Source organism: Somniosus microcephalus, chromosome 27, assembly GCF_052327205.1.
Source record: "Somniosus microcephalus isolate GS21.2 chromosome 27, FLI_Smic_1.0, whole genome shotgun sequence".
NCBI classification, from domain to species: domain Eukaryota; kingdom Metazoa; phylum Chordata; class Chondrichthyes; order Squaliformes; family Somniosidae; genus Somniosus; species Somniosus microcephalus.
In genome coordinates this window covers 46,121,120-46,140,861 of record NC_141013.1, presented here as the reverse complement: position 1 = coordinate 46,140,861, position 19,742 = coordinate 46,121,120, and the positions used below count along the sequence as shown (strand labels likewise).

General features: G+C 45.6%; 1 protein-coding gene across 1 annotated transcript in view; it reads left to right on the top strand.

Moving 5' to 3' along the window:
- The window catches only part of cers3a (ceramide synthase 3a), a 159,505-nt gene that overhangs the window by 40,798 nt on the left and 98,965 nt on the right, over nucleotides 1–19,742 (top strand). The window contains exon 3 of the mRNA XM_085968923.1: nucleotides 16,950–17,068. Within this exon, the coding sequence (XP_085825049.1) occupies nucleotides 16,950–17,068 (119 nt within the window). The remainder of the gene's footprint in view (nucleotides 1–16,949; nucleotides 17,069–19,742) is intronic.

Sequence of the window (19,742 nt, the reverse complement as noted above, 5' to 3'; positions counted from 1 at the left end):
ATTCTCAATGGCGGACACCTTTCTGGGATCTGGTCTGATGCCCTCACTGCTAAGGATATCTCCCACGAATGTCAGTTCTGTCACCCCGAGCTGGCATTTCTCTCTATTCAGCTTCAGGTTTGTTTTCCTTGTTGCTTCCAGCACTTTTTTCAGTCTCTCGTCATGCTCAGTTCTCATGGTTCCCCATACTATGATGTCATCCATTGATGTATCAACTCCCTCCAGGTGCTCATAGATCATATGGATAGTTTTGTGATACACTTCAGGAGCTGAGGCAATGCCAAATGGTAACCTTAGGAATCTGTATCTGCCAAATGGACTGTTGAACGTGCACAGTCTTGAACTTGCTTCGTCCAGTTTCATCTGCCAAAATCCTGATGATGCATCTAACTTGCTGAAATACTTTGCATTTGCAATCTGTGACATGATTTCCTCACGTGTAGGGAGCTTGAAGTGCTCTCTCTTTATTGCTCTGTTTAGATCTCTTGGATCCAGGCAAATTCTGAGCTTTCCATTCTTTTTGTCCACAACGACGAGGGAACTCACCCACTCAGTTGGCTCATCTATCTTCTGAATCACGTTCAGGCTTTCCATCCTGTCCAACTCTGCCTTCAGTTGCTTTTGAAGAGCAAACGGAACTTTTCTGCATGGATGTATGACCGTTGGCATACTTTTATCTACTCTGATCGTGTGTTCTCCTGGAAGGCAGCCTAGACCCTGAAATAGGTCATTGTACTCTTTCATGAGTTCATCATAGACTGTCTCTCCTTCGCTTTCCACAACGAGGACTCTCTTTACCAGGTTCAGTCTCTCACAGGCTTTTAAACCTAGTATGGCTTGCACATCCTTTGGCACCATGATTAATGCTAGCGTGTGCTCTCTGTCCTTTTGTGTCACTTTGACAATGCATTTTCCTTTCACTGGTATATCAGTACCTGAGTATCCTGTCACTTTCACTTTTATTCCATGTATCTTTGGTCTGGGTCTAATTTTCTTAAAATCAGCCTCTGATATCACATTAACCTGTGCTCCAGTATCCAATTTAAATGGAATGTGTATGTCATTCACTTTTAGTGTCAACATCCAGTCTCTTTTTTCTTTTTTGTTTTCAGACACAACATCCACATAGAACTCCTCTATCTCGCTTTCATCTACTGCATGGACCTTGCTTTGTTGCGCTTGGTTCTTACAGCAACGGGCATAATGGTTGTTTTTGTTGCAACTATTGCATGTTTTACCATATGCTGGACACTTTTTTGGTGGATGCTGTGTACCGCATCGACTACATGACTTTCGATTGCCCCTTTCATTTTTGTTCGCTGGCCACACCTCTTTTTTCACATTGGCGCTCTTTTTGTTAAATGGTTTGTGTCCGTTCTTTCTCACTGCATTCACGTTGCAGCTACTGTCACTGAACAGCTCCTTTGCCTGCGACTTCACAGTCTCTGTAGCCCTACACAGTGCTATGGCTTTTCCCAGGTCTAGATTTTGCTCTCTTAGCAGTTTTTCCCTTAGACCATTATCTGGAATACCACACACCAGTCTGTCTTTTATCAGCGAGTCTGTCAGTCCCCCAAATTCACACGATTTGCTTCGGTTTCTCAGTTCAGTCACATACTGATCAATAGTCTCTCCCGTTTTCTGTACACATGTGAAAAATCTGTGCCTCTCAAACGTCACGTTACGTTGAGGTATGCAGTAGGCCTCAAACTGTTCCATTATTTTATCCAGCTTCATTTTGTCTCCATCAGCAGCGAATGTGAAGTTATTATACACCTCCAGCGCTTCATCACCCACGACATGTAAGAACACTGACGCTTTCATTTTATCACTTTTCTCGTCAGCTCCGATTGCTGCTAAATACAACTCCACACGTTGTTTGAACCTCCTCCAACTTTCAGCCACATTACCTGTCAACTGAAGCTTCGCCGGTGGGTGTAAACCTTCCATTTTTTCACTTCGTTAGCTATTCTCCAATGGTAAGTAACGATGTTCTCTTTTGGCTTGCTAATATGTGGAGAGCTGATTTAACTTCAGATTTTTCCTCTTCATCTCTTTCAATCACTTCTGACACCATGTCGTGATTTCTATGTGGGTTCAATGACGACACATTGATGAAAGAGAATGTCTTTTAATCTAAAGTTTGTTCAACTAAGTTAACAGCATTACAGGAGACACCATCTTAGAGATCCATCTAAAACGAAACCAAAACTAAACTGCCTCTCTCACATGCCCTCTGCTGGTAAGGCATAAATAATCAAACAGGCAAATATGCTGGTAAGGCATCATAATCAAACAGGCAAATATCATCACTATTTGCTGATATCATTACACTGGGAAATGGAAGTTCAAGACTAAGGGCTCAGGGCGAATGCCATTTAGAATGTTGGTGGTGACACTGAGCGCAAACCCCCGTTTATTGGACAGACGATGCCTGGGGTTTCGGAGAATGTCGGACTTATATTCATCTCCATGTGCCAGCCACCTGTGGTTGAAGTGTAACCTTACGTGAATCTGGCATGGATGAGTGCACCCCTTGCCTGACGGCCAGCAATGTGGTCGCCTGCTGCTGGATTGGCCACATGTGGACCCACAAGGCGTCGCTCTCTGTCCTCCTCCCCGTCCTCATCCTCTTCCTCTTCCTCTTCCTCTGAGGAGGCTGTGTGCTGAGCCACTTGTTCATGCGGCAGCACTAAGCCACGCTGCTGTGCGATGTTGTGCAGGGCACAGCATACCACAACGATTCTGGACACCCTGGCTGGTGCATACCGCAAGGCTCCTCCAGATCTGTCCAGGCATCAGAAGCACATTTTGAGCAAGCTGATGGTTTGATCGATGATGCTTCTGGTGGATATGTGACTTCAATTGTAGCTCTCCTCTGCATCGTTTGATGGCCTCCTCATCGGTGTCATAAGCCACTTTTTCAGGCGATAGCCCTTGTTGCCAAGAAGCCATCCGGAAAGTTAGTTTGGCGGATGGAAGAGCTGAGGCACAATAGACTGGCGCCGGATGAAGGAGTCATGGCAACTGTCAGGGAACTTGCCGCAAACATGCATGGTGATCTTCCTGTGGTTACACACCAGCTGGACGTTCAGGGAGTGGAATCCCTTGCGGTTGACAAATACAGCTGGGTTGTGATGGGGGGCCCTAATGGCTACATGTGTGAAGCCAATGACACACTGCACCATTGGCAAGCCTGCCATATTGGCAAAGCCAACCCATGCGCCGTCACACTTGGGCCATCCGTGGAGAAGTGGATGTAATTGTGCGCCTTTGCAAAGAGGGCATCGATGACCTGCATGATGCAGGTGTGTGCGGCTGACGGGGAGCTGCCACTGATGTCTGCAGCTGATCCCTGGATGGAGCCTGAAGCAAAGAATTTGAGTGCGGTGATGACTTTGACAGCCACTGGTAAGGAGTGTCCACCCGCTCCTCTGGGCTCCAGGTGTTGGTGCAGCATTGCGCAGATGTCAGCGACTACCTCTCTCAAAAGTCTCAGCCTCCTTTAGCACTGCTGCTCAGTCATGCTGAGGAAGCTGATCCTCTGCCTGTAAACCCTATGTTGGGGGTATCTCCTGCGGCAAAGTGCAGCCCTGCGCTGAGGCCCTCTGCCCTGTGCATCATCAGGTGGGTGAGGGGGAGTTTGGCGCTCCTGGTGCTGGTGCTGCTGGTGTGGCTGGTTGTGGTGCTGCTGCGGCTGCTCTTCCTCCGAACCTGATGACCAGGATGAGAGGATATAAATGGTTCCCATCCCGTTGCTATTGATTTCAGTCGAGGCAAGAAGCTTGCAAGCGCACACTCGAAGTGGCCTGAAATTATACCCATCAGGCCACACTGCAGATGGCTGTCAGCTTCAACACTCAAGGTCAGTAGATTTGCAAAATCTTATCTCAAATCTCCAACAACAAGGTTGTTGCATTTGAATGTCAGCCATGTTACAGGAGCGCTTTTAAAGTGCTGCACCAATGATTACAAATCATGTCCTCCAGCAACTCACCTCCTTGCAGCTGGCCTGTTTCTGACAAGACGGGAAACAGAAGCCAGAGCACGAAAATGGGAATCCGCTATCAAAATAGGATTAGCAAGGCAGTTAACTGCTTTAACTACCTGTCCCACCGGTTTCAGTCGGGTCAGTTTGGGAGCGACTGACCTGACACTCACGAAAAACGCGTGGGGGCAGGATGGAGGCGGGTTGGCAGTCTGAAGCCATTTTTTCAGATCTTTGCTGCCTCCAAACCTGCCTCCTCAGGGCGATTAAAATTGAGCCCGAAGTTTCTGTCAAGACTACACTTCCGTGCTCCTCCATTCTAATTAATGCGTTTAGTTCCTGTACTTTGCATATTTGAATATAAACACTACAAACTCAACACATTCATGCTCCTCGGTAGCATTTTCTTTTCTATTTTTCTTGTATTTCACTTTCCTCCTTAAATCTCTGTCCCATCTAGCCTAAGACTGGTGGGAAGTGGTGTCCTGCAGGGATCTGTGCTGGAACCACCATTGTTCACCATATACAGAAATGAGTTGGACTCAAGGATTGTAGATATGGGGCTGGATTTTCTCAATGGAAATGTGCTGGAGGCAGGACTTCTGGTTTCCGGGTTTCAGTCCCGCCTCCAGTGACGTCTGACCAACCCATGCTATTTTCCCTTGATTGGCCTTGTTAAGCCCACCCAGCGTGCTTACCGGCCAATTAAGGGAAAGCCAGTGACAGATGATGTCAGCGTATGACGTTTCATCTGTTGAAAAATTTTGGGCAGACAATCTCTGTTCTAAGGTGAGCCCTTGCTCACAGGCTCACCAAGACCTCTCTCCTCAGCAGAAAGCAGATGGCTGCTACATCTGAGAATGCAGCAGCCATTCTGTCATCTCTGCCGTTGAGATGAGGCACCTCCGAATCCTCAAAGGTTGAAGCCTGTAGGATGAAGCAAAGGTAAGGAAACTTTTTCCAACACTTTAGACTCACCTCACATATTTACTTGTCCACACTTGCACCCATCACTCAACTCTACAGCTGACATTTTGATCCCTCTCACCCCCGCAGACCTACTGCTTGCCTTGCTGACCCTGGCGCGTTTTCCCGACATCGGGAAGCCCGCATCAGCAGGCGTAAAATGGTGAATAGCCTCTTAATTGACTGTTAACTATCTGTTAACAGGCAGTTAATTGGCTCTAATCTCCTTCCCGCCTTGAGGAGACGGGTCCCTGCGCGAGTCGGGGACCCGTCTCCCGGGAAGATGGTTCGGAGGCGGGGTGGGAGCGGGGTTGGGACCCCTTCTAATTTTTCCCAATTTCTCAGCAGTCCCACCTCCAAACCCGCCTCCTCAGGGCTGGTAAAATCCAGCCCATGGTGTCAAAATTTGCAGATGATATCAAATTGGGAATTATCGCTATTAATGTGGAGACTGCACCAGAATACAGGAAGACATAAACAAGTTTGCAGAGCAGGTGGATAAATGGCAAATGCAATTCAATATAGAAAAGTGTGAGGTGGTTCATTGTGAAGTGATACATTTTGGTAGAAAGAATGAGGAGAGGACATATAAACTAAAGGGTACAATCCTAAATGGGGTGCATGAACAGAGCGACCTGGGGGTACGTCTGCACAAATTGTTGAAGGTGGCAGGGCAGGTTGAGAAAGCGGTTAAAAAGGCTTACGGGATCCTGAGCTTCATGAATAGAGGTATAGAGTACAAAAGTGTGGAAATTATGATGAACCTGTATAAAACACTAGTTTGGCCCCAACTGGAGTATTGTGTCCAATTCTGGGCACCACACTTTAGGAAGGATGTGAAGGCCTTAGAGGAGGTGCAAAAAAGATTTACAAGAATGATTCCAGGAATGAGGGACTTCAGTTACATTGATAGACTGGAGAAGTTGGGGTTGTTCTTGGAGCAGAGAAGATTGAGAGGAGATTTGATAGAGGTGTTCAAAATCATGAGGGATCTGGACAGATAGATAGAGAGAAACTGTTCCCATTGGCAGAAGGGTTGAGAACCAGAGGACACAGATTTAAGATGATTGGCAGAAGAACCAAAGGCGACGTAAGAAAAAACTTTTTTATGCAGCGAGTGGTTAGGATCTGGAATGCACTGCCGGAAAGGGTGGTGGAGGCAGACTCAATTTTATCTTTCAAAAGGGAGTTGGATAAATATCCGAAGGAAAGAAATTTGCAGGGCTGCGGGGAAAGGGCGGGGAGGGGGACTAGCTGAGGTGCTCTTGCAGAGAGCCGGCACGGACTGGACAGGCCGAATGGCCACCTTCTGTGCTGTAACCATTCTATGAGGAATAAGGAGGTCACTTATTCTTTGAAAGGTAAGACACTAAATGGGGCAGAGGAACTCAGAGGTCTGGGAATACAGATACATAAATCGCTAAAAGTAGCAACATAAGTTGATAAGACCATAAAGAGTGAAAACAAAGTACTGGGATTCAGTTCTAGAGGAATAGATTTTTTTTTTCGTTCCTGGGATGTGGGCGTCGCTGGCAAGGCCAGCATTTATTGCCCATCCCTAATTGCCCTTGAGAAGGTGTTGGTGAGCCGCCTTCTTGAACCGCTGCACTCCGTGTGGTGAAGGTGCTCCCACAGTGCTGTTAGTGAGGGAGTTCCAGGATTTTGACCCAGCGGCGATGAAGGAACGGTGATATATTTCCAAGTCAGGATGGTGTGTGACTTGGAGGGAAACTAGGAGGTGGTGGTGTTCCCAGGCGCCTGCTGGCCTTGTCCTTCACGGTGGAAGAGTCGCGGGTTTGGGAGGTGCTGTCGAAGAATACAAAGCAGGAACATAATGTTAAATCTCTATAGAATCTTGGGGCACGGGTTTGGAGGTGGGACTGCTGGGAAAATGACAGAATCTGGGGGCGGGTACCCATCCCACCCCCAACATGCCTCCGTGCCATCTGCCTAGGAGGCGGGTAGCCGACCTGCACCGGGTCCTGTCTCCTTGGAGACGGGAAGGGGATTACAGCCACTTAACAGGTAGTTAACAGGTAGTTAACAGGCAGATAAGAGGATTATCCCCATTTTACCCACACAATTGTGGGCTTCCCGAAGGCTGCGAACCCCCCCCCCCCCGGGTCACTGAGGCGAGCGGGTGGGTCTGCGGGGGCCAGAGGGGTGCAAAAGTGAGCTGTGAAGGTAAGTGATTGGTGCAAGTGTGGAAAGGTCAATATGTGAGGTAAGTGTAAAGTGATAGAAAATATTTACTTACCTTTGTTTCTTCCTGCAGGCTTCAATCGTTGGGGATGTTGAGAGTCTCGCATCTCACCAGCAGAGATGACAGATGGCTGCTGCATTCTCCAATGTAACAACCATCTAATTTCTGCTCACAAAAGAGGTTTTGTGAGTCTTGAATACAAGAACTCATCAAACAACATAGAACGTCAGTGTTTGACAGCTTCACAGAGCTGTCAAATGATGACAATTTATCTGTCAAAAAGCTTTGACAGATGAAACGTCATATGCTGATGTCCTCTGTAACCGGCTTCCCCTTAATTGGCCTGCTAAGCCTGCTGGGTGGGCTTAACAAGGTCAATCAAGGGAAAATAGCGTGGGTTGGCCAGATTCGATGGAGGTGGGACTAAAACCCGACAAATGGGAGTCACGCCTCCAAAAGCTCCTCATTGGCAAAATCCAGCCCTTGGTTAACCCACACTTGGAATGCTGTGTACAGTTCTGGGCTTAATACTGCAGAAAGGATATTGAAGCACTGGAGAAACTGCAGGAAAGATTTACAGGGATATTACCAGAACTGAGAGGATGCATCTGTCAGGAAAGATCGAGTAGAGTGGGGCTCTTTTATCTGGAAAAGAGACGACTAAGAGGAGCCCTGATAGAGGTCTTTAAAATTATGAGGGGGTTCGATAGGGTGAATGTGACGAAACTGTTTCCACCTGTGGGTGAGTCTAGAGCAAGGGGACATAAATATAAGATCGTCACAAACGCATCAAATAAAAAATGTAGAATAAATGTGGTGAGAATGTATAACATGGAGTGCCACATGGAGTGGGTGAAGCAGAGAGCACTGATGCATTTAAGGGGAGGCTTGATGCATACACGAGGGAGAAGGGAGTAGAGGGATATGGGCGCAGGGTGGGAAGAGGTAATTGGAGAGGATCAGAAATGGCCGGAGAAACTGAGAAACAGTATTACAAATTATTTACAGCAGAGAAACAGGCCATTCAGCCCAACTGGTCACACGAGCCTCCTCCCACCTCTTCATCTCATCCTATCAGCATATCCTTCCATTCCTTTCTCTCTCACGTGCTTGTCTAGCTTCCCTTTAAATGCATCTATACTATTCACCTCAACCACTCCCTGTGGCGGCGAGTTCCACATTCTCACCACTCTCTGGGTAAAGAAGTTTCTCCTGAATTCCTGATTGGATTCTTCTCCTTACTGAGCTGTTCAAACTACAGGAAACTCTTTGGTATCCGGCACCAACGGGACCGGGATGGTGCCGGTTGATTAAAAATTCCGGATGACGGAGAAGGTTATCTACCGAGGCTATTTTTAACAAACAAAAATTAAAAAATCAAGAAATGTGCAGTATACAGTAATTGGGTACTCACCTACAGAATGTTGTGTTAAATGGATGGTGGAAGATGCTTAATTAAGTACAGTACTGCCAGTTGAGGGTAATCCATAACTCTTTAATTACTTAACAGTAAAACAAAACTTATACAGTGAACAACTGTCTACAGTGCGGGAGAGTCAGACTCCTGTTATTGAGGTGTTTGGACTTCCGACAGCGCCAAGAAGCCGAGTAGTGGCAGTTTGGAGAACTATCCCCACTGACTAACTCGGCCACCGTGGGCGACTCGGACTCGGCAACATTTCCGGTTGTTGAGGTGTTGTTTTCGGAGTATGAATTTTGCCGGTTAATAGAGAATTCCGGATTTTTAGGTGCCGTTTAAACGAGAGTTTCCTGTAACCTCTTTGTTGAATCTCAGCACATAGCAACGATGAGACGGAATGTCCTACACACGCGACAGTCAGGAAACTGGCTCCGCCCCACTAACTACTTCAATCAAGCATCCTCCTGCTCCTGCTCCTATTTCCCCACCCCTGGACATGCGAGTGAAGGGTAAAGCGGGTAGAATTTGGGTGTTACAAATGTCCACCCATTGTTTGGATCAGGTTTGTCCAATCTATACCTGTAAATTGAGGCAAATCTAATCTGAATATCTACCTGTTGTTTCTCATTAGTTTCAATATTGACAAACATAATATATCATACAATATAATATATCCAATACCAGAAACTCTTGCTCCCAAGACAGTTTCAAAAATTGATACCCGCATTATGTCTGGTGTGATTTCCCTGGTTTTATCCGCTGACTCACGAAATGGTGAACCAACAGTCGATAACACCAACTGCCTGCCTTTCATCTGGGAGTGTGCAAAGCCCCGGAGTGCTGCCGCTGGGGGCAGCCCACATTTCATATTGAAGGTGAATGTGGTGCTGTGCAAGAGGAGCAATAGATGGGGAGATACAACCTCTCAGCTGGTGGCAGCACCGGTGACTGGGATCACCTCGGAATTGAAAAATGCAAAAGGAGAGCAAGAGACACTGTTTATTGGCCTGGCATAAATAAGGACATTGAGAACATGATAGGCAAATGTGAGACATGCAGAAACACAATCTACATCAATGATCTGGATGAGGAGACCGAGTGTAATATATCCAAGTTTGCTGATGATACAAAGCTGGGTGGGAATGTAAGTTGTGAGGAGGATGCAAAGAGGCTTCAAGGGGATATAGACAGGCTAATTGAGTGGGCAAGAACATGGCAAGTGAAATATAATGTGGAGAAATGTGAAGTTATCCACTTTGGTAGGAAAAATAGAAAAGCAGAGTATTTTTTAAATGGTGAGTGTTATGTTCATTAATAACTAGACATTCTTATTATGAACAGCTAGCTTCTAGCTAGTCATTTATTCAGTACACGTTCTCTAGGTACAGCATCTGTAGAGATTCAGCATGTGTACTTCTGTGTGCAGGCAGCCATCTTGACTACTGCCTTGTGGGTAGCCTAGTGCATCATGGGTAGTGTAGTCTTAAACACATACAACTAAATATACAGCTCTATACAGCTCTACGGCTCCATCTAGTGTACCACTCTAGAATGACATGTTATTGATCATTACACCCCCCTTTGAGGTTAACAAAATCAAATTCAATCAACTTTCAAGAAAAACGATAAAGATGATATCAGTAACACTTTTGTTAGTGCTCTATAAACATAAACATTTTCACAACAGTCAATACATTTTCAATATAGTTTTTCTTTGTACTCAAAGATTAAGTCTATCAGGCTTTTTTACTACACGTGTGGAGCTTCTCAGCACGGGTAAGTCTGATGTGTTTTCATGAGATTGTTCTGGTGTTTCTGACATGCCTCACATCTGCCTATCATGTTCTCAATGTCCTTATTTATGCCAGGCCAATAAACAGTGTCTCTTGCTCTCCTTTTGCATTTTTCAATTCCGAGGTGTCCCTCATGAATCCTTTTGAGCATGTCTTGACGTAGAGCCTGTGGAATGACTATTCTGTTCTGTTTTAGTAATAGTCCACTTGCGACGCTCAATTCTGACCTAATGTGAAAGTATTTTGGACAGGAACCTTTTGGCCAATCATGATGAATGTTTTCTATTACTGTTTGTAACATTGTATCTTTTACTGTTTCTTCTGCTATTTGCTTTGATTTTGTGTCTGACACGGGCAGCGCAGCAGTGGCCATACTCACATGAACATCCACGTCTTCCTCAGTAGAGCTCACATGACTCATTGTGGGTGCTCGGGATAGTGCATCTGCTAACACTATGTATTTGCCTGGTGTGTAGATCAGTTCAAAGTCATATCTTTGCAGCTTCATCATGAGTCGTTGAATCCTTGGAGACATCTCATTCAGATTTTTTTTTATGATGGCAACCAGTGGGCTGTGGTCTGTCTCAACTGTGAAGGTGGGAAGTCCATATATGTAGCCATGGAACTTTTCTAATCCAACTACCAAGCCTAGACATTCCTTTTCAATCTGGGCGTATCGACACTCAGTATCAGTCATAGACCTGGAGGCATAGGCAACAGGCTTCCAATCTTCACCCTCTGCTTGTAGCAAGACCGCGCCTAGGCCATCTTTTGATGCATCCGTTGACACTTTGATTCTCTTTGTTGGGTCAAAGAAAGTGAGTACAGGTGTGGTTGTCAGCACTGTTTTGAGGGTCATCCACTCTTGTTCATGTCTTTCTGTCCATGTGAACTCATTTGTTTTATGTAGCAGGTTTCGCAGACAGGCTGTCTTGGCTGACAAGTTAGGAATGAACTTTCCAATGAAGTTTATCATCCCCATGATACGTAGCACTCCTTTTTTGTCAGTGGGTCGGGGCATTTTGAGTATGGCGTTTACTTTTTCCATATCTGGCTCTATTCCTTTACCAGATAGAATATCTCCTAGGAAAGTGACTTCCTGGACGCCAAACTGACACTTGGCTTTGTTGAGCTTCAGTCCATTCCGGCGTATGCTCTGTAGCACTTTAGTCAGTCGCTCATTGTGTTCTTTCAGTGTGGAGCCCCAGATGATGATGTCATCAACATAGACCCGGACTCCTTCCAGACCTTCAATTAGGTGTTCCATCGCTCTCTGAAAGATTTCAGATGCAGATATTATCCCGAAAGGCATTCTGAGGAAACAATACCTGCCAAATGGTGTGTTGAAGGTACAGTATTTGGTGCTCTCTTCATCCAGTTTTAGTTGCCAAAATCCTTGTGAGGCATCGAGCTTTGTAAAGTATCTGGCACCTGACATTTCACTGGTGATTTCTTCTCGCTTGGGAATCTGGTAGTGTTCACGTTTTATGTTTGCATTTAAGTCCTTTGGATCCATGCATATTCTTAGATCATTATTCTTTTTCTTTACACATACCATGGAGTTAACCCAGTCTGTTGGCTCTTTGACTTTCCTGATGACTCCTAGTGTGGTCATTCTGTCCAGTTCATTCTTGAGCCAGTCATGCAGGGGTGCTGGAACTCTCTGTGGAGCATGTACCACTGGCTGAGCATCCTGGAAATTACTCACTACAGAATCCACTGAGTCATCTGGTCTGCTTATGGCACAGTTTATACGGTAGACTCTCTTGACCAGTTCTAAGTCTTCACAAGCTTTGTCACCCAGTAGTGAATCAAGTCCTTCAGCCACAACAGAAAACATGAGATGATGCACTTTGTCTTTGACTGTCACTTTAAGTCTGCATACACCTAAGCTATCTATTTTCTGTCCATTATAGCTCTTCAGTAGTACTGACTTTTTCTGTATTTTGGGCTTTTCTTTCATGTTTTTAATGTCACTCATACTGATTAAGTTTGCTTTTGCCCCAGTGTCTAGTTTCAATGTAACTAATGCTCCATTTACCTGCAGTGGGATCATCCATTTGTCCTCTTTTACTGCATTGACGTTATGTTCAGCATTGTCCATATCTGAGGGCTGCACATTTTCTGTATCATTTTTGACATTGTCACATGACATCATTCGTACAAAAAATGTCTCACTTAAATCAGTGTCCTCAATCACATTGACTTGGACTTGTTGCCCTTTCTTAGTTTTTACTTTTGAAAAGCATTGTTTGGCAAAGTGATTCTTTCCATGACATTTTGTGCACATTTTTCCAAACGCTGTCTTAACTGGTGTTTGCAACCACAGCGTTTACAATTAAAAATTCCTTCCTCCGATTGCTTTTCATTTCTGTTCTGCCCATGTTTCTTCCCTTTGTAGGACACAGCACCGACAGCAGCACTTACTACAATCGCATCATTATTGAGTTCACTGAAAGTCTTCGCATGCTTTTGAGCTAGCTCGCTGGCTTGGCATATTGTCACAGCATTTTCCAATGTTAGTTCGGTTTCTCTCAACAGACGTTCCCTGACCTTTTTATCCTGAATACCAAACACAATCTGGTCATGAATCATGGATGCTTTCAGTTCAGAGAAATTACATGTCTGTGCTTTTAGTTTCAGATCAGTCACAAAGCTATCAAAAGTCTCATTTTGCTGCTGTATCCTTGAACGGAACACGTATCTTTCATAGGTTTCATTCTTTTTGGGAGAACAATGTGTATCAAATTTCTTTAGCACATCGTCTAATTTTTCTCTGTTCTCCTCTGGATTGAATACAAATGTATTAAATACCTCTATCGCCTGTGGGCCTGCAACCGTGAGCAGCAACACTACCTTCCTTGTGTCTGGCTTCGTACCGAACCCGATGGCAGCAATGTAGAGTTCGAATTGTTGTTTGAAAGCCCACCAATTGTAGTCGACATTTCCCGTGAGATTCAAACCTCCTGGTGGCTTCAAAGACTCCATGTCGCATTTCACAATGTTTAGCAGATTTTCTCAACTCCTGGTACCATGTTATGTTCATTAATAACTAGACATTCTTATTATGAACAGCTAGCTTCTAGCTAGTCATTTATTCAGTACACGTTCTCTAGGTACAGCATCTGTAGAGATTCAGCATGTGTACTTCTGTGTGCAGGCAGCCATCTTGACTACTGCCTTGTGGGTAGCCTAGTGCATCGTGGGTAGTGTAGTCTTAAACACATACAACTAAATATACAGCTCTATACAGCTCTACGGCTCCATCTAGTGTACCACTCTAGAATGACATGTTATTGATCATTACAGTGAGAGATTGGGAAATGTTGGTGTTCAGAGGGACCTGGGTGTCCTTGTACACGAATCACTGAAAGTTAACATGCAGGTACAGCAAGCAATTAGGAAAGCAAATGGCATGTTAGCCTTTATTACAAGAGGATTTGAGTATAAGAGTAAAGATGTCTTACTGCAATTATATAGGGCCCTGGTGAGATCACAGCTGGAGTATTGTGTACAGTTTTGGTCTCCTTACCTAAGGAAGGATATACTTGCCATAGAGGGAGTGCAACAAAGGTTCACCAGATTGGTTCCTGGGATGGGGTGATTGTCCTATGAGGAGAGATTGAGTAGAGTAGGCCTATACTCTCTAGCGTTTCGAAGAATGAGAGGTGATCTCATTGAAACATACAAAATTCTTACAGGGCTTGACAGGTTAGATGCAGGGAGGATGTTTCCCCTGGCTGGGGAGTCTAGAACCAGGGGTCACAGTCTCAGAACAAGGGGTCGGCCATTTAGGACTGAGATGAGGAGAAGTTTCTTCACTCAGAGGGTGGTGAATCTTTGGAATTCTCTGCCACAGAGGGCTGTGGAGGTTCAGTCATTGAGTATATTCAACACAGAGATCGATAGATTTTTGATTATTAAGGGAATCAAGGGATATGGGAATAGTGCAGGAAAGTGGAGATGAGGTAGAAGATCAGCCATGATCTTATTGAATGGTGAAGCAGGCTCGAAGGGCCGAATGGCCGACTCCTGCTCCTATTTCTTATGTTCTTATGTTCTTGACACTGGGGAGCTCTTTGCCATGGGTCGTTTGATTTGTTGTTTCGAGTGGGCTTGTCTTGTTTCATCAGCGCAGGAGAACTTAATCCAAAGCACCTAGGAGGTCGCCAACCAGTTTTCAATCATGTTCACTGGTTCACAGCCCCTGGTTTCTATGTGCATCGAGCTATTTTCTAACTATTTCATTCACTGAATCTCTGTTCCTTTGTTTGTGCCCTACAATATCTGTACTAAACACCAGGGGGGAAAAATTCAGTATTGCCCCATTTGGGGCGCCATTATCGGCCGTGCGCAAAGTTTAGCGCCTGGTGCTAATTATCGCCTCTGACGGCAAACTTGGCTTTTATCGCCCCTGGAGGTGATTGGAGCGCTAAATCAGGCACTTCACACCTGTCTTAAGGCGCAAAGGCCGAGGAGCGAGGCACTACCTCAGAGCGCTGGCGAAGCAAGGAGGGCAAATCAAAATGAACCTGCAAAGTGCTGCTCAGTACCCAAAACTCCTTCACACAGCGTTGAATCTCTCCAGAAGTCTCTCTCTCTTACAGAATGCGTGGTGCACAAATGTCACCGACAAAAAAAGGCAGGAAGCGGTCACCTTTAAATAGCGCTCCCCCAGTCCCTTTCTGACAGCAAAACGCTCCCCTCAACCTGTCGTTGCTAGCGGCAGGCGTTAAGGCAGGGGGCGCCACTCAATATCCGGTCCGGGGCATTGAACACTCGACTGACGTCACGGTCTGCCGGCGCAGGAGGTCATGGCAGTAGTGTTTAGCGCTGCCGCAAAATGTCTAGTTAATTTCACAAGCGGCGCAAACATCGCCGCGCCCGGGCGCTAGTTGCTTTGTGACCCAATTAGCGCCCTCTTAAGGCACTAACGGGAGGTGCAAACAATTGAATTTTTCCCCCCAGGAGTTCATTGTTCACAACACGGCCACTTAGATTATCACCTTCAACTAGTTGGTGAAATCGGTGATTCATAAAACGCTGAGGGGAAGAAACTTCTCTCGCCGTTAGATCACATGCACAAACTGGGTGATGCATCTGGTGCAGACAACCCATAATATCAGGCCATGAGGCCTGAGACCTGTAGTGCGCCTATTGGAAATAGCATCGGGGCAGTGCCTGTCGTACTGAGGCCCTCCAAAAATATGAGTCTACCGTCACTCTCGACACTTGAACAGACTGCAGTCTCTCAGCATCCATATAAAGCTGGGGAGCGGCCCCGAAATCAGCCATGTTGGTTCCTCTTTCTAAAGGGGAGAATACTCGCTCATTGCAGCTGTATTTTGACCCAGCGATTTGTTTGCTTCGCTGCTGCAGTATTTTTTGTTTTTGTTACTGTATCTATTCACAATTTCTGAAAGCTGCACCGCTTCTCCCATCTGCTGATGTGAGCCAAGGGAACGGGCATTGTACTGAGCGCACACAACACCTGCTAGACATCCCTCGATATCAGCAGCTTCTGGAGGAGGGTGTGGAGAGTGGTATGAGATTGTTGAAGTCTTACGTTACAGCTCTCAATCTGATTCTCCAACAGGGTGGAATCAGTGATGACTGACTGGTGTAACATGGAGCTCAAGGAACCTAAGAAGCAATTTTCCACTTCGGCATTCCTCGCTGGGAGCAGATATCAGGAAACTCCACTCCCAGCTGTGCTCTTCCAGCTGCTCATTTTAACTCACCAAAGTGGAAAATCTGCCCTGTACACTCCCAGTCAGAGTCATGCTGATGCAAGCTTACAACCTTGGTCAATGGGTCTCCACAGCAATGCGACTTAGAGTGGCCATGCTCTCCATGGTGGCCTACAGCTCAGTCAGACCATCATGCAGCACTGCCCAGATGGAGGCTACGGACTCCTCCCACGGAGTCTTTCACAGCTCAAGCGCTTATTCAGAAATCAGTTGACCCGTCCTTCACTGTATCCTCTCCGTCTGAGGACCAGTAAGACCACTTGGATAGCTTTGCTGTGGCTCAGTTTGTAGCACTCTCGCCTTTTGAGTTAGAAGGTTGTGGGTTCAAGTCCCACTCCAGGGATATGAGCACGTAATCCAGCTGATGCTTCCAGTGCAGTACTGAGAGAGTGTTGCAAGAGTACTATAAGATGGCATCCAGAATTGTTCACAGTACTCCAGGTGTGTGTGTAGGGGGGTTGGACAATACTCAGTATCCCTCTGATCCTACACCCCAAGAGCTGGTTTACTCCCATTACTGCTCTCACAGACTAGATGATGGTTTCAGTTAACTAGCTACCAGATCCCTCATTACATCCTATAAAATATTATCTTACATTTCCTATGCTTATTCCTATTTCCCAATCCCAACACACAGCATTTATTAAACAACATTTGCCACCTGTCAGCCCAAATTTCCAACCTTTGCAATATGCATTGCTCTTTATGAATATGATTTAGAACTATATATATTAAGGGGAAAAGATTATAACGTGGCATTGAATTAGTTCTGAAGATTTTTTTTGTTTAATGTACTGTAGTTAGTTGCATTTTTCTGCTCTATTTTCAGTCACAGATCGAAGGCTTGTCAAAGAAATGCAGCTGGGCAGTGCGGCCGGTAGAGAGATGGTTTCGAAGGAGGCGCAATCAAGATAGGCCGAGTTTGATGAAGAAATTTCGAGAAGCTTGGTAAGTTTCAAATGTGGTTGTTGCAGGTCCTTCCCAAGAATTTTGAATTGTTTTGTTTCATTTTCAGGGATCACCTTTGATCCTACGTCTGATTGGTTTGGGGATTTAAATTGCTAATAACTGTATTGATGTAAACAGTGGCAAAGTCCTGCAAAATATGAATGAGCTTGTGTGGCCATTGGGAATGTCTGGTTGCACCGTAGAGAGCAGACTCACTTTCTGTAAACCTCAGAGTTTGGTTAATTATTACAGACAAAAATGAATTGTGTGTGTTCGTGTTCGTGTTCCAGATAATTGTGGATACAATGCAACCGAAAGATAAAATAATCCAGCAATCTGCCAAATAATGAAACGCTAGTGTGTAGGCTCTTTTACTTGAAACAAAACGCGATGTTATAATCTCACTGAACAAAAAGTTCACACATGTCAGGGGTGTCTGTCCTTTCACAGGAGGGGTTGGCTCCACATGGTCCAACATTGAGTGGGCCACACCTTACTGAAAATCCAAACTGCCCCACTCCAAAATTGCATGCCCGCTATAAACTAAAACCTAAACTCTCTCCCCTCATAGAAAGACTGTACCACACTGGCCTTTGCTGCCAGGCCTGACCCAGCACTGTCTGCCCCGCCCGCTGTCTTCTCCTTCTCTCCTCTGATCTGATGCTTTGTTACTCTGATGTGTCCACTGGGATGGAAGCGGTCAAATAGAATATGAGAGTAAGCTAGCAGGGAACATAAAAACTGACTGTAAAAGCTTTTATAGATATGTGAAGAGAAAAAGATTGGTGAAGTCAGGCGTAGGTCCCTTACAGTCAGAATCAGGGGAATTTATAATGGGAAACAAGGAAATGGCAGACCAACTAAATACATACTTTGGTTCTGTCTTCACAAAGGAGGACACAAATAACATCCCAGAGATGCCGGGGAACATAGGGTCTGATGAAAGAGAGGAACTGAAAGAAATCAGTATTTGTAGGAAAATGGTGTTAGGAAAATTGATGGGACTGAAGGCCGATAAATCCCCAGGGCCTGATGGTCTACATCCCAGGGTACTTAAGGAAGTGGCCCTAGAGATAGTAGATGCGTTACTGGTCATCTTCCAGAACTCGATAGACTCTGGAACGGTACCCATGGATTGGAGGGTAGCTAATGTTACCCCACTATTCAAAAAAGGTGGTAGAGAAAAAGCGGGGAATTATAGACCGGTAAGCCTGACATCGGTAGTGGGGAAAATGCTAGAGTCTATTATAAAAGATGTAATAGCAGAGCACTTGGAAAGCTGTGACAGGATTGGACAAAGTCAACATGGATTTACAAAAGGTAAATCATGCTTGACTAATCTACTGGAATTTTTTGAGGATGTAACTGGTAAAAGAACCAGTGGATGTGGTGTATTTGGACTTTCAGAAGGCTTTCGATAAGGTCCCACACAAGAGATTAGCGTGCAAAATTAAGGCACATGGGATTGGGGGCAAGGTATTGACTTGGATAGAGAACTGGTTGGCGGATAGAAAGCAAAGAGTTGGAATAGACGGGTCGTTTTCCGAGTGGCAGGCAGTGACTAGTGGGGTACCGCAAGGATCGGTCCTAGGACCCCAGCTGTTCACAATATATATTAATGATCTGGACGAGGGAATTGGATGTAATATCTCCAAATTTGCAGACGACACAAAGCTGGGCGGGAGGGTAAGCTGCGAGGAGGATGTCGGGAAACTCCAGTACGATTTGGACAGGTTGGGTGATTGGGCAGAAACATGGCAAATGCACTATAATGTGGATAAATGTGAGGTTATCCACTTTGGTGGCAAAAACAGGAAGGCAGATTATTATTTGAATGGCAATAGATTGGGAGAAGGGGAAGTGCAAAGAGACCTGGGCGTCCTTGTGCACCAGTCGCTGAAGGTAAGCATGCAGGTGCAGCAGGTGGTTAAGAAGGCAAATGGTATGTTGGCCTTCGTAGCAAGAGGGTTCGAGTACAGGAACAAGGATGTCTTGCTACAGTTGTACAGGGCCTTGGTGAGACCGCACCTTGAGTATTGTGTGCAGTTTTGGTCACCTTACCTGAGGAAGGACGTTCTTGCCATGGAGGGAGTGCAGCGAAGATTCACCAGGCTGATACCTGGGATGGCAAGAATGACGTATGAGGAGAGATTGTGTCGATTGGGCTTATACTCACTGGAGTTTAGAAGATTGAGAGGGGATCTCATCGAAACCTATAAAATTCTGTCAGGTCTGGACAGACTAGATGCAGGAAGGATGCTTCTGATGGCCGGGGAGTCCAGAACAAGGGGTCATAGTCTAAGGATAAGTGGTAAGCCATTTAGGACTGAAATGAGGAGGAATTTCTTCACCCAGAGAGTGGTGAACCTGTGGAATTCTCTGCCACAGAGGGCGGTGGAGGCCAGTTCATTAAATATATTCAAGAAAGAGTTGGATATATTTCTTGAGGCTAAAGGGATCAAGGGTTATGGGGAAAAGGCAGGGACAGGTTACTGAATTTGGATGATCAGCCATGATCACATTGAATGGCGGAGCAGGCTCGAAGGGCCGAATGGCCTACTCCTGCTCCTATCTTCTATGTTTCTATGTTTCTATGACACTCACCCCCAGAGCATGGCCACAACTGGCCATCCCACCCCAGACCGACATGTGTGATTCCCCCCCACATGGGTGA